The 21,863-nt window shown below is 48.1% G+C and overlaps 1 protein-coding gene across 1 annotated transcript in view; it reads right to left on the reverse strand.

Moving 5' to 3' along the window:
* Nucleotides 1-21,863, reverse strand: part of CIITA (class II major histocompatibility complex transactivator) — a 60,832-nt gene that overhangs the window by 22,253 nt on the left and 16,716 nt on the right. The window contains exons 2-7 of the mRNA XM_025370571.1: nucleotides 6,841-6,987; nucleotides 6,505-6,600; nucleotides 3,530-3,592; nucleotides 3,254-3,334; nucleotides 714-758; nucleotides 88-234 (exon numbers count right to left, since the gene is read on the reverse strand). Coding sequence (XP_025226356.1) covers nucleotides 88-234; nucleotides 714-758; nucleotides 3,254-3,334; nucleotides 3,530-3,592; nucleotides 6,505-6,600; nucleotides 6,841-6,987 — 579 coding nt within the window. The remainder of the gene's footprint in view (nucleotides 1-87; nucleotides 235-713; nucleotides 759-3,253; nucleotides 3,335-3,529; nucleotides 3,593-6,504; nucleotides 6,601-6,840; nucleotides 6,988-21,863) is intronic.

Consider the following 21,863-nt stretch of genomic DNA (forward strand, 5'->3'; position numbering starts at 1 on the left):
GTTCCTGGCAGTCCCTGCCTTGGTGTCAATTCCTTATCCACCTCCCAAGAGGGAGAAAGCCCACCCTCTCCAAGCCCCCTAACATACTGGGCATCTGGTCGGTTTCTTCTAGGTGCATCCGGCCGGAGGCTGGCTCCTGGTTGAACAGAGTAGGCAGTGGCAAGCAGGGCAGGGTGGAGGAGTTGCTCACTGGTCCCACCAGGAAACTGCCAGTCACCACAGCTGGGGGCTCAGCTGTGAGGAAGGGGGCTGTGTTAGAGGCTGGGTGCTTGGAGGGGCCTTCCTGGGATGGGGAGGGCCCCAGAGTGGCGTGAATCTCTCTCCTGACAGAGGAAATGCTTGTCATCCTCTCAGCCCTGGCTGCAGCTGTGTTGATCAGCAACTGCTCTGTGCCAGGCAGTCCCCCAGTCCTCTCCCTGTGACTTGGCTCTGAGAGCTTTGCTGAGCAGGACCCTAGGGCTTCCACACGGAGAGCTCGGGCAGAATAGAACCTACGAACAGGTTGTTAGCTCCAAGGCCCTACCACCTTCCACAAACAGTCGTGAGCCCTTCAGGGGACCCTAAGAGGCCCCAAGCTCTCAGGCTCTGCCCAAAGAAGGGCAGGGGCTGTACCATGCACCATCCCCAACTGACTTGGGCCAGGAGTTCAATCTCTTCCATCCTCTCCCCAAGGTATCCACCCCTCCGAACCCTAGACCACCTGCCCTGCTCACCTGGCTTCCAGTGCTTCAGGTCTGCCGGAAGCTCCTCTGGGAAGGCTGCAGAGAGAACGTATGGTCAGCTGCCCCAGGGAGAGGATGTCCCAAGCCAGAAGAGGCTCAGGACTCCAGCAGGCCATATGGCCTTAACTTCCAGGTTGGGAAGTGGTCTTGCACGTCCCTTTACCTCCTCTTCCTCTAACCATTCCAACCCCAGCTCCTCGGCTTGAACCCAAATCCCATCTCAAACCACCCCAGGCAGTGCAGCAGCAGAAGAGACCTAGCCACAAATGGGGACACAACACGGGTTTGAACTAAAAAACAAAACAGGACAAAGCAAAGCAACTTGCTATTGAGTCCCTTCCTAGCTGTGTGCCTTTGCAATGCAGCTTCTCTGAACCTTTGATCTCACATCTATGAAATAGGGGTGGTGGTTCCTACATTGCAGGAGTATGCCAGAAATCCGTGAGTGAGTATCAAGCACTCACATCAACAGATTAAAAACCCATGTATCCCTTAGCAAGGGTCTGCTTAAACAAATTATGGTTCATCTACCCAAGAAAACACCACATGGCCTTAAAATAAAGGATGCTGAAGTACACAAGGGGAAGTGTAAATCTGCAATTTACACTTGAAATGTACATTGAAATGTACCAAAAATATAAAGAATGAGTGGGTGGATGGATAGAGGGATGGACAGATGGATAGAGATGTGATAAGATGAATAAAACCCAACATTAATTGTAGAATCAAAGTGGTACATGGTGGGTATATGGACCTTCATAGTACCATTCTTTCACCTTTTCTGTATCTTGAAAACATTTTTTTCTTTTTTGAAACAGAGTCTAGCTCTGTTGCCCAGGCTGGAGTGCAGTGGTGCAATCTTGGCTCACTGCAACCTCTGCCTCTTGGGTTCAAGTGATTATCTTGCCGTCACCTCTCCAGTAGCTGGGATTACAGGCGTTTGCCACTATGCCTGGCTAATTTTTGTATTTTTAGTAGAGATGGGGTTTCGCTATGCTGGCCAGGCTGGTCTCAAACTCCTGACCTCAGGTGATCTGCCTGCCTTGGCCTCCCAAAGTGCTGAGATTACAGATGTGAGCCACTGTGGCCGACTGAAAACTTTCATGATAAAATCTTGGGGGGAAATATTTATCAAATGAAAACATAAAGAAGAAAAACAAAGAAAATAAAGAAACTGCTGAAGATAGGACCATGTCTTCTCCCTCAATAATATGGAATGTGACCTCCCAGACATAGTAAATGAAGAAAGCGAAGTACAGAATAGTGTAAATAAAATGTGGTCATTTGCATGGAAAATTAAAGCAAATACAAGAGCTTGTTTTATTTTTGACAAGGCAAGAAGGAAGCTGGTCACATAGGTTGACTAAGATAGCAAAACTGAGAGAACTATAGAACAGAAGTGGGAGGGAGATTTTTTTTTTTTCCACTGAATATTCTTTTTGTTGTTGTTGTTTGAGACAGTCTCACTCTGTCATCCAGGCTGGAGTGCAGTGGCGTGATCTTGGCTCACTGCAACCTCCGCTTCCCAGGTTCAAGCGATTCTCCCGCCTCAGCCTCCTGAGTAGCTGGGATTATAGGCATGCACCACCACACCCGGCTAATTTTTGTACTTTTTGGTAGAGACGCGGTTTCACCATGTTGGCCAGGCAGGTGTCAAACTCCTGACCTCAAGTGATCCACCCCCGTTGGTCTCCCAAACTGCTGGGATTACAGGCATGAGCCACCGCGCCCAGCCTTCACTGAATATTCTTTGCACTTTTAAAATTCTTATACCCTGTGTGCGATTCACCCGTTTAAAAAATAAATAAATAGATACAGGGCTTACCCATAGTCAGACCCATAGTAAGTACTCAGTTAACTGTTACACCCATTTTGCAGGTGTTTTCATTCAACAGCTATCTATTGAGTTGCTACTGCATACCAGGCACTGCACTAGATGCTGAGGAAGCAGTCATGAGCAAGAAAGACGAGGTCCCTGTGCTCACAGTGGCAGAGCAAGGCATAAAATATGTCCAGATGGTAATGAGCGCTAAACTGCAAGGAAAAAGACACGCAAGGTGAGAATAACTGAGCTAATCTACAGGGAAGGGTGGTCAGGGAAGGGTTCCAGGAGGAGGTGACAGTTTAGCCAAGACCAGAAAGATTCAAAGGAGTCAGCCATGGGAAGAACTGGGGGAAGAGCATTCCAGGTAGAGACTATAGCAAATGCCAAGGCCCTGAGGCTTGAAAGGGCACATGGGTTACAGGAGTGGATAAGCTGGTGGTGGCTGAAGTGTGGTGGCTCATAGTGGGTTTGGAGAGGGAGGAAGGGCCATGCAGGCCTTGTGGCATGTATTTTGTAGCCATTGGAGGGTTATCAGGGCCATGAAATAATCAGATGTACATTTTAAAGCTCCTGTCGGCTTTTAAAGCACCTCCCAGCCAGGCAGGACTTAGCGAGGGAAGCAAGTTGGAGCCACAGCAGGCTTTGGAGTCAAGGAAAGGCCAGGTCTCAAGCAAGGGTAGGTTGGATCAGGGAGGGGCTCACTCACGTCTTTTCTGACTTTTCTGCCCAACTTCTGCTGGCATCTCCATACTGTCACCGATCACTTCATCTGGTCCTATGTGCTCTACTTTGAGAAAAACCAGAGACCAACTCACACAATCAGTGGAAGCCCAAGGTGAGTCTCTATTGTCCCCACCTTGGGGAAAGGGGTCTGACTGCCCATAAATGAATGGTCATCAAGTATTAGGGCGCCCCCCAAGGAAGAAGTCAGGAAATGCAGGCTGAGCCAATACCTGCCCCCCCACCACCCCCACAAACTTACTGAAAATGTCTTTGCTCAGGCCCTCCAGCTGGGAGTCCTGGAACACATACTGGTCCAGTTCCGCTGCCCAGACAAGGAAAAGTGTAGTCAATCAACAAGGTCTCACTGAAGGCCTACTGTGTGCCAGGCCTTGGGCTGGAGACCCTCTGGGCCTGGCACACAGTGGGAGCTCAAGAAATGTTTGTTGAATGAATGAATGATCAAACAAATGAATGAACACTGACGCTCCAGGGGCTCTTAAACTAATTGAAAAGGTGAGGTATGTATCCATGAAAACTTATCTACTGCTACAAAGAAGAGCAAGGCAGAATGGTAGAGTTACTGCAGGATTTGAGTTCAAATTCCACCTCTACTTTCCACTAGCCCTACTAGCTGTGCAATCTCGTATTAGCTGCTTAACCACTCTGGCCTTCCATTTCCTCATCTGTGTAAGATGAATAAATAATGCCTATTACCCAGGGATCGATGGTGATAATTAGAGGTTCTACATCTAGAGCATCCAACACAGTAGCTGGTATACAGTAGGCACTCAATAAATAGTGGTAACTATATAAAGGGGTACATGGCTCGGAGCCTTTGGAATACAGGCACCATGATACGAGGTCCGAGAAAAAAAGTGTATAGTGGGATGGGGCAATCTGGGAAGGCTTCCTGGAGGGAGGGATCCTGGAACCAGGCCTTGAAAGATGGGGCAGAGTATGGGAGAAGGAGAAAAGATAGCTTTATGGGTCATAGTGACAGAGTGAGGAAAGATGTTCAGAGTATGTTTAGGAAACCCTGAGAGACAGGTGACGGTGGTAGAAGTTTCATGCTGGGGAAAGTCAGAACTTGATTTTATAAGCAATGGAGAGCCACAGAAGGCTTCTGAGCTGAGGAATGGAATGATGGCCATAATGAAGGTGATGAAAATGAAGATGATAATAATGATGGTGATAATAATGATGATGGTGGTTGTGGGGTAGTACCTAACATCTATTGAATGCTTACTCTGTGCAAATTCCTTTTCTAAATGCTTTACACATTGTGACTTATTCAGTCTTACAACCATCCCATGATGATGAGTGTGAATATTATCTCCCTTTTACACATTTGGAAGCTAAGGTCATATTTCAGGATGCTGCAAAAGAATACTTGCCCAGGCCTGGGCTTCACCTTCCAGAAGCAGAGAGAAAACCCACAGACTTGAGAAGCAGACTTGGGTGAAGCTGCCTGTTATGATTTGAATATTTGTCTTCTCCAAAACTCATGTATAAATGTAATCCCCTATGCGGCAGTATTGAGAGGTGGGGCCCTTAAGAGGTGATTGGGGTTCTTCCCTCATGAATGGGTTAATTCGTTCATGGATTAGTGAATAAACAGTTTAATAAATTGATGGGTTGTCATGGGAGTAAGACTAGTGGTTTTATGAGAAGAGGAAGAGAGACTATCACACCAAAACCTCTTGCCTCGTGATGCCCCACACTGCCTCGGGACTCTGCAGAGAGTCCTCACCAGCAAGAAGGCGCTCACCAGATGCAGCCCCTAACGTTAGACTTCTCAGCCTCCATAACTGTTAAGAAATAATTTTTTTCTTTATAAATTACTCAATGTCAGGTATGTTGTTTTAAGCAACAGAAAATGGACTAACACACTGCCTCACCTACTTGCTGAGACAGCTTCCACTGCCTGTGGAGATGCCCCTAAGGGCGGGGGGGGGGGGTGGGGGACAAATACTACGACATGCCCAAATCCTTAATGACTGCCTCCAGTTGTGAGGAAATGTGAATGTCCTCAGCCCCAATCACTTCTGCTTCCCCCATGTAAATCCCCAGGAAGGGAAGGAAACCATCAAGCTCTCAGTTCTGTAATTTCTGAAACATGAACAATTACTAGTCTCCTCCATTTTCTTCTTTGTATGATTTTCAATAAATTGTGCTCTGGGAAAATATTGGCCACATTTGGATCAAGCACAGAAGTGCTGAATGCTGCGGATCCTGGGTGGCCAGGAAAAGGACCACTAAGAAGAGTTTTGCAGGTTGTTCACTGCACAAGGGTGCCCCAAGCCAACAGGGAAAATGGGGGCAGGAATCCAGTTTGCACTTTGCTAGCCAAGCAGTTACTTCCTAGTAGGGGCTGCATCCTCCAGAATAGGACCACTTTTTTCTATTTCAACAGAGGCTCTGTATGAGGTGGTGGTGATGGTGATGAGAGGGGATTCTCTATCCCACTTATCTCTCCCAAAAAACAAACCACTAGCAGCAACACCACCACCACCTCTTCCCAAGAGTCCTGCCCTTGTCTGAAAGCTGTAGCTCTTCTTAAAGCTGCAAATTGACTTCTTTGCTTAAGCCTTAGCAAATATTCCAACCCCAGACACTTTCTTTTTTGTGGTTAAAAATGGGGACTTTGAAATGAGAAAGACCTAGGTTAGAATTTCAGATCTGCACATTACTACTTCTAAAGAAAACTTGGGTAGGTCGTTTCACCTCTCTAAACCTCAATTTCCTCATTTGTAAAAGACAGAAACTAACAATATGTATTTCCTTTGTTGTTGTAAGGATTCCAGATGATAATATATGGCCAGCAATGAGCATACTATGAGTATCCAGTAAATGCTAGTTATTACAAATACTAGAGTAGCTTGGCTAAGGAGCTGGGAGGAAAAGGGAAAGAGGCGTATGGTATGGGCTTCGTAGGAAGGATAGACAGAAGAACAAGAAGCAGAAATGGGTATAGACATGGAGGTGGAGGATGTAAACATGAGATTTTTGTTTTCTTGGTGGTCATTATTGAAGGGACCTATTTCTCCCACTGGACTCCATCTCCCCGCTCTTCCCTGGAGTCTCCGTTCTTCCAGCCGTTGCTCCGCATCACCCTTGCAATGATTTCTGTGGGAGGGGCCTGACGTGGCTCATGATGAATGGGTGATATTGACAAGTGACAGCAAAGAACCCTTGCCCTTGACTGTTCTTTTCTGGGCTCAGGTGCTTCCTCACCGATATTGGCATAAGCCTCCCTGGTCTCTTCATCGCCTTCCATGTCACACAACAGCCTGCTGAACTGGTCACAGTTGATGGTGTCCGTGTCGGGTTCTGGGAGGAAAAGTCCCTTGGATGACGCAGGGAATTTCTGGGAAGAGGGCTGGTGGGGAAGGAGGGAGAGGCGGGGCGGGGCTAGGAGACCATGCCTATCTGCAGAGAGCGTCCCACAGGCGTGGGAGCTGTCCGTGGTGCTGACGGGAGCACAGGGGCCAGAACTTCCCTTGATTGCCGTCTCTACAGCAAGCTGAGGGGTGGGTGATACCGGAAGAGACCAGAGGGAGGAGGGCCCACCTGAGTAGAGCTCAATCTCTTCTTCTCCAGCCAGGTCCATCTGGTCATAGATGTGGTAGAGGCACAGGGGGTCAGCATCGCTGTTGAGAAGCTCCAGGTAGCTGCCTTCTAGGGGCCCCAACTCCATGGTGGCACACTGTGAGCTGCCTGGGAGGGAAGACATGCTCAGTCACGTCACAGGGTGTTGGAAAGAGGCAGAGGATTGACACCTACAACAACTCCCAGCTGGTGAGGGCTGGGGATGTGAGGAGTGAATAAAAGTGGTCATTCAGCACCTCTTATATGCTCAGGGTGGTGGAGAGAGGAAGCCACATTCCCTTCCTCCAAGGAACTTACAACCATATGAGAAGATACCCAGGAGGTAGAAGAGGGAACTAGGAAGTGTAGATTCCATCAATCTCACACAAGAGAGTCAGGAGACCTGTCCCACATTTGGCAATGCCATGAGTGGTAACAGCTAAGATTTATAAAGCACCTCCTATATGCCAAGCACATGAGCTGTCACGTTTAATACTCATATTAGCAACTATGTAAGGAACGTACTATTATTATCCTGACTTTGCATATGAGAAAACCGAGGCTCAGAAAGGTGAAGTGATTTATGTAAGGAAACCCACGTCCGAGTGGAACCAGGATTTGAACCCAGACAGTCTGACTGAAGGCCCTGCATTTAACTGCAATATTCTACTGCTTTGGGTGGACTTGAGCAAGTCTCTGCTCCTTTCTGTGCCTCAGTTTCCTAATATGTAAACTGAAGGAGTCTGAGCAGATTCTAAGATTTCCTCATCGTTTGAAGGGCATATTAAATACTTTTAACACTATTTCATTTAATCTTTAAACAATCCCAGATGTGGATACCTCAGATATCCTGACATGATCATTATACAATCTATGCATGTAATAAATACTCATATGTACCCCATAAATATGTATAATATTATGTATTAATAAAACAAAAGAAAACAAGAAAAACCAGATACATCCACATAAAAACATGTACGTGAATGTTCGTAAAAGGATAATTCATAATAGCCAAAATATTAAAACAGCCCAAATATCCATCAAAAAATAAATGGATAAACAAAATGTTGCTTATCTATACAATAAAGTATTCTGCCATTAAAGGGAGAAAGCATTGATACATGCTGGAACATGGATGAACCTTAAAAATATATGCTAAGTGAAGAAGCTAGACACAAAGGGTCACATATTGTATGATTCTACTTATCTGAAATGTCCAGAACAGGCAAATCCATAGAGACAGAAAGTAGAAGAGGCAGAACATGGTGGCTCATGCCTGAAATCCCAGCACTTTGGGAGGCTGAGACGGGAGAATTGCTTGTGCCCAGGTGTTCAATACCAGCCTGGGCAACATAGCAAAAGCCTATCTCTATTAATTTTGTTTTTAAATAAAGAAAGCATATTAGTGGTTGCCTAGGGCTTAGTGGAGAAGCATTTTGGAAGAAAATGGGGAACAACTGCTGATGGGTATGGAGTTTCTTTAGGGGGTGATGAAATGTTCTAAAATTGACTGTGGGGATGGGAGATGGTCACACAACTCTCTGAGTATTCCCAAAAGACCATTGAAGTGTACTTTTTTTTTTTTTTTTTTTGAGACGGAGTCTCTGTCACCCAGGCTGGAGTGCAGGGGTGCAATCTTGGCTCACTGCAACTTCTGCCTCCCAGGTTCAAGCGATTCTCCTGCCTCAGCCTCCCGAGCAGCTGGGATTACAGGCACCCCACCACCACCACACCCAGCTAATTTTTGCATATTTAGTAGAGACAGGGTTTCACCATGTTGGCCAGGCTGCTGTCAAACTCCTGACCTCAAGTGATCCGCCTGTCTCCTCAGCCTCCCAAAGTGCTGGGATTACAGGCATGAACTGTACTTTTTAAGTGGGCAAATTGTATGATATGTGAATTACATCTCAATGAAGCTGTTAAAACCTAGGAAGTAAGCATTATTGTCTCTATTGACAGATGAAGAACTTGAGACTCAGAGAGGACAAGCAGCTTCCTCAAGATCATGCAGCTCTTGCTGGGGAAAACCTAGCTGAAGGCTCATCTGTGTGACTCCAAGGCCCCTGCCCTGATCCCTGGTTCAGGTCCATGTTTCCATGGTATATTCATTTCCCAGGGCTGCTGAAACAAGGTACCAGCATCCAGGTAACTCAGAACAATAACACTTATTCTCTCATGGTTCTGGAGGCCAGAAGTTGAAATCAAGGTGTCAGCAGGGCCACGCTCCCTCCAGAGGCTCTAGGGGAGAACACTTCCTTGCCTCCTCTAGCTGCTGTGAACTATTGGTGATCCCTGACTTGTGGTCTTGTGGCTGCATCACTCTAAACTCAGCTTTAGTGGCCACATCACCCATTCCTCATGTCTCAAGTCTCCTCTTTCTCTTATAAAGACGCTTGTCATTGGATTTAGGACCCACCTAGATAATTCAGGATGATGTCATTTCAAGATCCTTAATTCTTTTTTTTTTTCCCCCCTTCTTTTGAGACAGAGGCTTGCTCTGTTTCCCAGGCTAGAGTGCAGTGGTGCTATCTCGGCTCACTGCAACCTCCACCTCCCGGTTCAAGTGATTCTCCTGCCTCTGTCTCCTGAGTAGCTGGGATTACAGGTGCTCACCACCATGATCAGCTAATTTTTGTATTTTTAGTAGAAATGGGGTTTGCCATGTTAACCAGGCTGGTCTTAAACTCTTGACCTCAGGTGATCCTCCAATCTCAGCCTCCCAAAGTGCTGGGATTACAGGAGTGAGCCACTGCACCCAGCCCCTTAACTTAATTCTATCTGCCAAGACCCTCTTCCCAAATAAAGTCACACTGAGAGGTTCCAGAGATTTGATATGGACATATATTTTGGGGGGGCCACGTTTCAACCCACCACACATGACATGCAGATGAAGGCTGGAAGGAAACAGAGGGAGCTTCCTGGAGGAGGTAAGAGGAGAGCTGGCCCTGAAGCTGGAGGACCAGAGGGAGCCTCCTACTGTCCTATTCTGGGCCCAGAAGAGAATAAATTGAAGGGTAAACTCATGAAAAAACACACACACAAGTCGCCACCCCATTCCAGAGACTCATTTTCTTTCTTTTTTTTTTGAGATGGACTCTCGCTCTGTCTCCCAGGCTGGAGTGCAGTGGCATAATCTCGGCTCACTGCAACCTCCGCCTCCTGGGTTCATGCCATTCTCCTGCCTCAGCCTCCCGAGTAGCTGGGACTAAGGCGTCCACCATCACGCCCGGCTAATTTTTTTTTTTTTGTATTTTTAGTAGAGACGGGGTTTCACCATGTTAGCTAGGATGTCCTCAATCTCTTGACCTCGTGATCCACCCACCTCGGCCTCCCAAAGTTCTGGGATTACAGGCATGAGCCACTGCGCCTGGCCTTTTTTTTTTTGAGACGGACTCTCACTCTGTTGCCCAGGCTGGAGTGCAGTGACGCAATCTTGGCTCACTGAAACCTCTGCCTCCCGGGTTCAAGCAATTCTCCTGACTCAACCTCCCAAGTAGCTGGCACTACAGGCGCCTGGCACCATGCCCGGCTAATTTTTTTATTTTTAGTAGAGACAGGGTTTTGCCATGTTGGTCAGGCTGGTCTCGAACTGCCGACCTCAGGTGATCCAACCACTTTGGCCTCCCAAAGTGCTGGGATTACAGGTGTGAGCCACCATACCCAGCCCAGAGACCCATTTTCTTTCACTCATCCACAGCTTTCACTGCCTGTGGAGAGGCTCAGCATAGACTCTGGATGTCACAGAGAATGATCTTTCCAGTCCAAGCTGGGGCACTGGCTGGGGCTGCTTGTTCATGACGGTTGAGTGGGGGCTGCAGGAATCCAAACATAACCGGCTTGCAGCGAGGTCCCAGCCAGCCGTGACTAGAGGAAGCAGAACTGAAAGATGGGGCCACAACCCTTTTCCTGGAGCGAGGCCAAAGCTGGGAGGTGGTTGGGGGGTGGGACGCTCCACCTCTCCCAGCCCCTTGGTCAGGGACACAGGCACGAAATCTATTCTCTCACAGCAGTCTTTTGCCCCAACTCCTGCCTGCTGCCCGCCTCCCATTCCACCCATGCTCTTTATTGAGAACCTACATTGCAGCACTCTGCCTCCTCTTTGAGGCAGTGTGATCTCGTGACAAGAGCTCCAGATGGACCGTAGCAACTCCATGAATGAGTTGTGTGACTTTGGACTTTGGGCAAGTTACCCAGACTCAGTTTTCTCACAGCATCGGGTCTGCCAGGGACCTTCAAGCTTGACCTCTTTCCTTCACTCTGCAGATGACAAGACTGAGACCCTGGGAAGGACATGACTTGCACAAGACCCCGTAGACTGTCGGTGGCTGCCCCTGCCCCTGCTCTCCCCCCCCCCCCCCCCCCGCCAAGACCCCCAGGCTGGTGCTCTTTCCTCCCAATCAAAATGTTCCCAATCAAATGATCACCCTTATCCTATCTAGGCCCAAGCATAGAGACACAGGTCGTATCACAGACGGGGGATAGTGGGAGGGACCGCAGGGAGGAGCCTGGAGACATTTAGCCCACCCCACTTATTGATGAGCTCCGCTTCAAACTCTGTATGACATTGCCATGTGGTTAAGCACACAGTCAGATAAATACATTGGGAAGGGAAAGAAGGCAAGTATTGTGAACTTTGGGGTAAAATTTACCAACTTTGAGACTACCCCTGCCTACTAACACACTGCCACCTAGGCAAGTTCATTTTTTAAACCACTTAGAGCCTCAGTTTCCTTATCCATAAAATGGGGATAATAATAATTGGCAACTCACAAGGATTAGGGGAGTTAAGTTGCATGGAGCTCTTAGAAAGGGGACTGGCAATCAGTAAGTGCTGAATGAACAGAAGTTTTAAGGTAGCACAACTTCTACATGGTGAGTACAATATGTGTGATGGCCATCCTTATTATTAGATTGCTTCTTACCTCTGTGAGAGTGACAAAGGGACACTTTCCCTTCCATTTTTTCCGAGGTCAAACTTTGTGAAGCTGAGCTTTCTGCTCTTTTGCATAAGGGAACCCTGCAGACTTAATAGGAACAAGAAAGCCCCCACAGGCCAGGAATGATGGCTCACATCTGTAGAAATTCCAGGAGTTTGAGACAGCCTGGACAACATGGCGAAACCCTATCTCTACATATAACACAAAACTTAGCTGGGTGTGGTGGTGTGTGTCTGTAGTCCCAGCTACTCAGGAGGCTGAGGTGGGAAGATCGCTTGAGCCTGGGGAGGTTGAGGCTGCAGTGAACTGAGATTGCACCACTGAACTCCAGCCTGGGTGATAGAGCCAGACTGTGTCTAAAAAAAAAAAAAAAAAAAAAAAAAAAGGGCCCCACCGCCAGCAGGGCAGCTTGGATGGTCTGACCATGCCCCCTATCACCACCACTGAGAAGTTGCCTGGGCAAAAAGTCACCAGAGGTCCTAAGATCTGTGTCACTAGCTCAACCTGGACAAGAAGAAATCCACTCCCAGAAACCCCCAATACACATTTCAGCCCCCCCACTTCCTGCTTCCCTAAGACCGAAGCCTGCACCTTAAGCACTTCCTCTTGGGTGATCAAGGATTTGCAGCTCACAATGGACTTCTGCCTCCATCCCCCACAGCTGAGTTCCCAAAAAGCTCTGGGGAGAAGGCAGGGTAGAGTGTTATGCCCATGTGAGTTTGGAGGAGGTTCACACGCCTCAGTGAAATGGCTTGTCCAAGGTCACGTGGTTTAGGAGCTTGCATCTGAATTCTGGCTGTGATGCCTTAGCCAAGTCACTTGACCTCTCTGAGCATCAGTTTTCCCAACATTAGATCTGGAGAATGAAGATCGCCTTGCAGCCCAGCACTTTGGGAGGCCGAGGCAGGCGGATCACTTGAGGTCAGGAGTTTGAGACCAGCCTGGGCAACATGGTGAAATCTTGTCTCTACTAAAAATACAAAATTAGCCGGGCATGGTGGTACACTCCTGTAATCCCAGCTACTTGGGAGGCTGAGGCAGGAGACTTGCTTGAACCTGGGAGGCAGAGGCTGCAGTGAGCCAAGATCGCGCCACTGCACTGCAGGCTGGGCGACAAAATGAGACACCATCTCAAAAAAAAAAAAAAAAAAAAGGGTTGTCCTACAGGATCATCAGAAGGCCAAGGGGGGTTCTGTGTGGGGTGCCAGCTACATGGGAAGCCCACAGTCAAAGGAAACCCATTACATTAGGGGGTGTCAAAGCTGAAACTCAGGCCCAAGACTCTAGGTTTCACCACAACGCCACAGCTGCCTCCCAGTCACACCAATATCTACTTGAATCTTGGCATGGGACTGTCCTCTATCCCCAGACCCAAGTTTCCAATGTCTATAGATGCTTAGAAAGTGCTTCAAAGGCCCCTTCGTTGGATTGTTTCTCCAACCCACAATGCCAGAGCAGGGTGGAGGGAAAAGATGGCCCTGATCATCCCATGGCAGGAGAGAAAACCCTTCAGCAATCCCTGAGCACAGGGACCGCATCCCTCAAGCTCACGTCCTCCCAGCTCTCAGCATGTTTCTGCGCATGGCAGCCTCTCTTCATCCGTGGCAAAGATGCAGAACTAGAATTCACAGTGCCCAGCAAGTGCCAGGCACCAAATGACATGACTCGTAGGCGTTATCCCATTTGGTCTAACTTACACATCAGCTATTTGTATTCCTGTTTCTCAGATGAAGAGACAGGCTCAGAGAGATTAGTGAGCTGAGATTTGAACCCAACTACCCATCTCCAAAGCCTCAGCGCACTCTACAGCCTTTTTGAATGGCTCTTGGCCCCCCACCACCCTGGTGAGGAAAGGCGTGGGTGGCAAGACAATTTCTCCTTTTAAGGAGCCATCTGGGGGCAGGGCAGAGGTGTGGTCTGTGTCTTTCTGGTAAATGGGCAGTATTTTTAGAAGGTCCTCTTTGAAACTGTGCTTCCCCCTGGGCCACCACCTTCCACATCCAACTCAAGAAAATATTCCTGATCTTTTTGCCATCAAAAGTCCTTTTTAGGGTTCATTTTCATCCCCACTTCACACTGCTGAAGGATTTGAAAGACTAAGTATAGACACTAAACGGATGTCTGAAATAACAATTCATTTCTCTCTCCCCCGAGGGAAATCAAGTGTTGCCGGAATGTTCTAACTCAGACCTAAACAAGCTGGAGATCAGTGCATGCAGCTCTTCTGTGCACAGCATAATGTTCCATCTCAGCTGGTGGGAGATGAATGGGAGCTCAGATGGTGAGCTTTGGGGTGAAATTTCCTAACTTTGAGATTATCCCTACCTACCAACACACTACAATCTGGGCAAGTTCATTTTTTAAACCACTTGGAGCCTCAGTTTCCTTATCTGTAAAGTGGGGAATAATAATAATTGGCAACTCATAGGGTTAGGGGAGTTAAGTTGCATGGAGCCCTTAGACAGGGAACTGGCGACCAGTAAGTGCTGCATGAACAGTAGCTTAAGGCGGTACAGGTTCTGCATGGTGAGTACAATATGTGTGATGGCCGTTTTTATTATTTGCTTCTTACCTCTGTGAGAGTGACCAGGGAAGATTTCTTTGTGTCTGGAGCTGTGCTAGATGCCTTGCATTTACTATTCTGTTTCAACTGTTAATGGCAACTCTGGAAGATTTGTGTTATTATACCCATTTTACAGATGCAGGGGCTGAGATCATGTCCAGTTCATTAGATTATTTTCTTTCCGGAGGAGGAGAGTCTATCTTTGAGGGTCTAAGGAGGCACTGCAAGGGAGAAGAAGACTCTTTTGCTATCCCTAAAAGCCTCCAGCACTGCTCTGAACTGTGATTAAAGAGCATGAGAAGGAGGCCAGTGGTGGTGGCTCATGCCTGTAATCCCAGCACTTTGGGAGGCCGAGGCTGGCGGATTACTTGAGGTCAGGAGTTCAAGACCGGCCTGACCAACATGGGGAAACCCTATCTCTACAAAAATACAAAAATTAGCTGGGCTTGGTGATGGGTGCCTGTAATCCCAGCTACTCCGGAGGCTGAGGCAGGAAAATTGCTTGAACCCAGGAGGCGGAGGTTGCAGTGAGCCGAGATTGCGCCACTGCACTCCAGCCTGGGCGACGAACGAGCAAGACTCTGTCTCAGAGGAAAAAAAAAAAAAAAAAAAAGAACACGAGAAGGAATACTTCCCTACACTTGCCCGTGAACTTCTCCTCCTGAGGAATAATGGGAAGACCTCTGAACTGTGTGCCTAGGTTTGAGTTTCCGCTCTGCATTTAATCCTGAGTACATTACCTTAGCCCTCCGAGCTTCCGTTTCAATGAGTGTGAGAACCCTTTCAATTGAGTCTTTTTGAGATTCTGATTACTCATTGCCTGGCAGTCTTCTCCTTTTCCTTTCACCCAAGGCCCCCCACCTCAACACCAACTTGCTCCCCAACCTCATGACAAGCTGCTTCCGGGGGCCAGATGATGTTGAGAAGTCAGGGGCCTAGGAATGCCTATCTACCACGACCAGACCCCAAACAGCTTCTTTGTGGGCATAATAGCTCAAATGAGTTCTCCTTTTGCTCAAGCACCCTGTAGTACTCCCAGATAAATACTAAGACTTAAACATCTCTCACTTTTCCCCTCTAAAGCTGTAAAACAATGATTTACTGAGCACCCCATAAGAAAGTCGCCGAGCTCAGTTCCTTACGGGCCCCAAAGAGGTTTGCCACGCAGTCCCTGCCAAAGACGCTTGCAATGTAGACCCAGATGATATTTTAGGAGAGAGACAAAACATCATAATAGCATAGTGGTTAAGGGTGCAGGCTCTGGGTTCAAATCTCAGTTCCACACTAGCTGTGTGACCTTGCAAACGTTACTCAGCCTCTCTGAGTCACAGAATCGACTGCATTTTATTGGCACAGTGCTTACTTCACTGGGTTGTTGTGACTTGCCTAAAGTGACTTAGCCAGTAAGTGGTACTAAGATGTAAACTCCAAAAATAAAACAGCAAGGTGTCCTTTGATACTGTACAACTGGCAAAAGTTAGAAATCTGGGAAATGCCAAGTGTTAGTTACACAGGGTTTGTGGGAATGTAGATGGATGGAGCTGCTCTGGAGAACGACCTGGCATCATGTAGAATATCTAAGGATATGTAGATCCTACAACCTGGCAATTCAGCTCTTGGGTCTATACATTCCAAAGAAATTCTCCCACAACTCCCCAGGAGAACCTATCTGAGGATGGTTACTGCTGTGTTATTTGTGTTGACAGAGGGTTAGAGGCCACCTAGGTGTCCATCACTGGGGGTGTGGACAGGTGAAAAGTAACCACTGAACTCCATAGAGGACAAAGTCCATGATTAGAAGCAAAGACCAAATGCATCAGAAGCAAGGCAAGTAGATCTTAATAACATAGTATGGAATGCAAAAGTAAGACACTGTGGCCGGGCGCGGTGGCTCACACCTGTAATTCCAGCACTTTGGGAGGCTGAGGCAGGTGGATCACTTGAGGTCAGAAGTTTGAGACCAGCCTAGCCAACACCTGTCTCTACTAAAAATAGAAAAATCAGCCTGGGTGACAGAGTGAGACTCCATTTAAAAAAAAAAAAATGGCAAAACACGTTTTATAAGAGCACATATAAACAGAAGGATACACCTGAAATGCATTAGAATGGGCACCCGGTATGGGAAATAGGGACATTAATGAAGAGAAATCCCTCATGTGAACCAAGAATCTTAGTGTACTATGACCTGGGCTGGGCTGGGCAGTTAATTGAAGGTTTAAAGGTCCAAGGGTTGAAAAGAAGGAGGCTTCTGGTTGGGCGCGGTGGTTCACACCTGTAATCCCAGCACTTTGGGAGGCTGAGGCAGGTGGATCACCTGAGGTCAGGAATTCGAGACCAGCCTGTCCAACATGGCGAAACCCCGTCTCTACTAAAAATACACAAATTAGCCCGGTGTGGTGGCGGGCGCCTGTAGTCCCAGCTACTGGGGAGGCTGAGGCAGGAGAATCACTTGAACCTGGGAGGCGGAGGTTGCAGTGAACCGAGATCGAGCCACTGCACTCCAGCCTGGGCAACAAAGAGAGACTCTGTCTCAAAAAAAAAAAAAAGAAAAAAAAGAAAAGAAGGAGGCTTCATGGGGTGGGGTGGATACCTCTGTGGCTCACCAACAATAGGGCCTGCACAGAGCCTGGTACCTATAGATGCTCACAAAGAAAGAAACCTCTGCTCTTGCCACCCCATAGTCTGTCTGGGGATGGCTTGATTTGTACCTGATAGCCCAGGGTCCTGGGGAAGAGATAAGAACATGCTGGACTTGGAGCAGGATGGGAGAGGAGCTGGATGTAGAGGAAGAAGCCCCTCGCTCTCCTGCCTGCTGTTTGCAAACCAAGTGTAGGTATCCCAGGAGAATGAGACAGAGAGAGGACTTAAGAGAAATGACTGGTCTCACTCAAGACTTTCACTTCTTGGAGTGGCACGAGGAGGTCACAACAGATGGAGAGGAAACTAAGGCATGTAGCAACACTGCAACACTCAGGGGCTTATGGGCCTGGAAACGGTTGCAGGTTCTGATCATTTGTCCTCAAGGCAGGGAGAGTGGAAGACGTGTGTGCATGTGCGTGCATGTATATGTGTGTAATGGGGGCAGGAAGTCAGATGAGCTTCATCTCAGGAGAGGTCTGGAAATATTGCTATTGGTTGGCTCTAAATCCCCTCTCTGACCTGCAGGCTCCTCAACTCTGCAACAGGGGCTTGGCTGCAAAATCAAAAGTTGAATCCGGTCGATAGGCCTACTTGTTTCATTTCCCAAGCCAAAATAACTGTGTGTGTGTGTGTGTGTGTGTGTGTGTGTGTATTACCATCACAATGTCTCTATATAGAGTACACACAATTGTTACCAGAGGCCCCACTACTCCCTATTGCCTTCTGCCTGTACACATTTCACATCATTATGGCCCCTTTGGCATTTGGATTTGCCACCCTTGGCAGGTCCCTTCTAGCTCTGACCTGCTGGAAAGATAATGGGTTGAGAGGGATGGGTGACTGGGGCAGGGAGAAGCAGGATTCAATTCTTTCCTGTCCTGCAATGGAATTGAGGTGCACAGTAGGGTCTTTTTCTACAGAGGGTCTTGGAGGCGACTGGCCCTGCGTACCCAAACAGGCCAGTTCCACACAGAGAAGAAGCAGGAGGCACTAAAGTTGCAGCATCTGGGGTGTTGGGTGCACTTTCCCAGCTCTGCTGCCAGCTCAGATGGACAGGTGATTAAGAGATAAGCTGTCTGAGATCACACCTGTAATTCCAGCACTTTGGGAGGCAGAGGAGGGAGGAAGACTTGAGGCCAGGAGTTTGAGACCAGCCTGGGCAACATAATGAAACCCCATCTCTTCAGACATAAAAGATACAAAAATTAGCTGGATGTGGTGGAGTGCCCTTGTAGTCTCGGCTACTTGGGAGGCTGAGGCAGGAGGATGGCTTGAGCTCAGGAGCTTGAGGCTGCAGTGAGCAATGATTGTACCACTGCACTCCAACCTGGGCAAGAGAGTGAGACCTTGTCTCATAAATGAATGGATGAATGAATGAATGAATGAATGCTAAGCTCTCTGGGAACTGCGGGATGCAAAGAGCTGCTCCCCGCTGACACCTGCCTGCTGCTCCTTTTTGCCATCCCAATTCCAGTGCCCTTGGATGGATTTCCATTGCAGCTCCCTGCCCTTTGGGTTTGAACCAACCAGCTTCTGGCAAACAAAGTAACTTCAGAGCAGGAAAGCTGAAAACAAAGCAAAACTGGCTCCAATCCCTAGCCAAAGGGCTTCTCAGCAGTTGGAGGCAGTTTAAAGAAAGAAGGACCCACTCGGTCATGGAAACAGCAGTGTTTACAATAGCCTGGTGGGATGGAATTGACCCAGGGAGTCATGAGACCTGAGATACGGGCACTGCTCTGCTTCTGATAGGCTGTGCGACTTTGGGCAAGCCCGTTCCCCTCTCTGGTCCCCAGGGCCCTCATCTGTTAAATAAGAGGGTCACACAAGAGTAGCGGTTTTCAGATGAAATTTTACATGGATCCTAAATTCCTGAACAGGTGAAGAGAGCGCGCTGTGGTTAAATAGGATCGCCAGAGGCTCCACTACTCCCTATTGCCTTCTGCTGGGACACATTTCACATCATTATGGCCTTTTTGGTTCTTGGGTTTGACACCTGTGGCTTAGAGGCCCTTTTCAGGTCTCTTCTAGCTCTGACTTCTGGAAAGATGATGACTTGGAAGGGATGGGTGATTGGGGCATGGAGAGGCAGGATTCAATTCTGTCCTTGAAACCTCTCTTGCCTAAAATAAGCTGTACAGAGTACAGTTTAAAAACACAACTCAGCCTGGGCGTGGTGGCTCATGCCTGTAATCCTAGGACTTTGGGAAGCTGAGGTGGGTGGATCAGATCACTTGAGCCCAGGAGTTCGAGAGCAGCATGGTCATCATGGCAAAACCCCATCTCTACAAAAAATACAAAAATTATATGGGCATGGTGGTGTGCATCTGTAGTCCCAGCTACTCAGAAGGCTGAGGTGGGAGGATCACTTGAGCCTGGGGAAGTCGTCGAGGCTGCAGTGAGCCGTGATTGTGCCACTGCACTCCAGCCTGGGAGACAGAGTAAGACCTGTCTCAAAAATAAATAAATACATGAAACTAAGTTAAAAAAATAAAAACACAACTCCACCAAGTGAAAGAAGCCAATCTGAAGAGGCTACATACCGTATGACTCCAGCTATTTATCTGAAAAAGGCAAATCAATGGAGATAAAAAGGTCGGGGGTTGCCCAGGGTTATGGGGGAGAGAGGGAGGGATAAATAGACAAAGCATGGGATTTGTAGGGCAGTGAAACAAGTCTGTGTGATACTATAATGTCATATACATGACATCATATATCTGTCCAAACCCACAGAATCTACAACACCAAGAGTAAACCCTCGTATAAACAAACCATGGACCTTGAGTAATAATGATGCATCAATGTGGGTCATTGATTATAACAAATGTATCAGTCTAGTGCTGAATGTTCATCATGGGGGAGGCTATGCCTGTATGGGGGCACAGGGGGTAGATGAGGGGTGTGAAGCTCTAGCTTCCTTGCTGTCCCAGCTTGAGTGCTCCCTATGGGATTGGCTAAGACCTCTGTTGTGACTGCATTGCACCTCAACTCCTGCTGCTTCCCAATCCTGCTTTCTTCCCTTTTCCTTTGGGTGTTCCCTCCTGTGACTGTCCGCAGTAAACCTCCTGTATGCAAATCTCCATCTCCCACTTGGCTTTCCAGGCAATCTGACCTGAGACAACTTACTTCTACTTTTCCTCCAAGAGGGGCCTGGAAATCCTACAGAACCCCACAAAAGACACCACAGATGCCCCCTCTGAAAGTTCAGGCAAGCCACCTATCTTCTCTGGGTCCCGATTGAGGACCTTGACCTCATAGCAACTTGGAAAATCTTAAAACTCAAATGAGCCATCATCTCCAGCTTGTGCGTTTGCCAGTGAAGGGTAAAGTTATTGCGGGTGAGGGACTTGGTGGTCCCAGGATAAGAATGAAGATGAGCTGTATGAGCTGCAGCCAGGAGACCTTCAGTCCCTGTCCAGAATGCAGGGTTGGGATAAGAGTTCCCTTCCCCACTTGCCTGGTCTGTCCCAGCTCCAGATGGCCTCACTTCTGCATGCCACTCCTAGCTGCAGTCAATGACCTGGAAAGGAGTCCAACAAGTTTTTCCTGGAAAGGAACCTGACCCTGGTGCTGGGGTAGGGGGTGGAGTGATGAGGATCTTGTGACTGCAGTTAGAAAAGCCAGGCCCCACACTCCAGTCCTGACCTATCCAGCTCTACTTAACACAGTCCCCTCAGCACTCTGCTGGGTGCTGCAGACCCCAAGATGAACCATGAGCCAGTCTTGCTTGCTGGGATCTGACTATGGAGTCCAGCCATTGGCAGGCTTGGCTGTGAATGAGAATTACCTGGGAAAGGTGTCCAAAACACAGCGTCCTGGGCCTCACCCCCAGTGGCTCTATTCAGGGAGTCTGCAGCCAGGCCCAGGAATCTGTATTTTCTTTCATTTTTTTTGAGACAGAGTTTCACTCTCGTTGCCCAGGCTGGAGTGCAATGGCGTGATCTCGGCTCACCACAATCTCCACTTCCCAGGTTCAGGTGATTCTCCTGCCCCAGCCTCCTGAGTAGCTGGGATTACAGGCATGAGCCACCACACCCGGCTAATTTTGTATTTTTAGGAGAGATGGGGTTTCACCATGTTGCCCAGGCTGGTCTCGAACTCCTGACCTCAGGTGATCCGCTGGCCTTGGCCTCCCAAAGTGCTGGGATTACAGGTGTAAGCCACCATGCCCGGCCTGGAATCTGTATTTTCAAAGATTTATTTTTGGCCGGGCGCGGTGGCTCAAGCCTGTAATCCCAGCACTTTGGGAGGCCGAGACGGGCAGATCACGAGGTCAGAAGATCGAGACCATCCTGGCTAACACAGTGAAACCCCGTCTCTACTAAAAAAATACAAAAAACTAGCCGGGCGAGGTGGCGGGCGCCTGTAGTCCCAGCTACTTGGGAGGCTGAGGCAGGAGAATGGCGTGAACCCGGGAGGCGGAGCTTGCAGTGAGCTGAGATCCGGCCACTGCACTCCAGCCTGGGCGACAGAGCGAGACTCAGTCTCAACAACAACAACAACAACAACAAAAAAAAAGATTTATTTTTATTAATTTATGTATATTTTTTTCTAAGAAAAGATCTTGCTCTCTTGCCCAGGCTGGTCTCGAACTCCTGATCTCAAACCATCATCCTGCCTTGACCTCCCAAGGTGCTGGAATTACAGGCATGAGCCACTGCACTGGGCCCCTTTCTTAATTCTTACATCTTTCCTTCCTGAAGTCTCTCAGCTGCCCTCTGCTGCCATGCCCTTGGTCTAATAGTCACCAGACCCTCAGCCTAGATTTTACAATAGCTTCCAGGTCGTTCCTCTCATGCGGTTTCCCAAACTGCAGGCATTCGTCTTCCATCTTTGCAATATTTTGGGGTCATATTGACATATCA

The sequence above is a fragment of the Theropithecus gelada genome, chromosome 20, assembly GCF_003255815.1.
Source record: "Theropithecus gelada isolate Dixy chromosome 20, Tgel_1.0, whole genome shotgun sequence".
In the NCBI taxonomy this organism is placed as follows: Eukaryota; Metazoa; Chordata; class Mammalia; order Primates; family Cercopithecidae; genus Theropithecus; species Theropithecus gelada.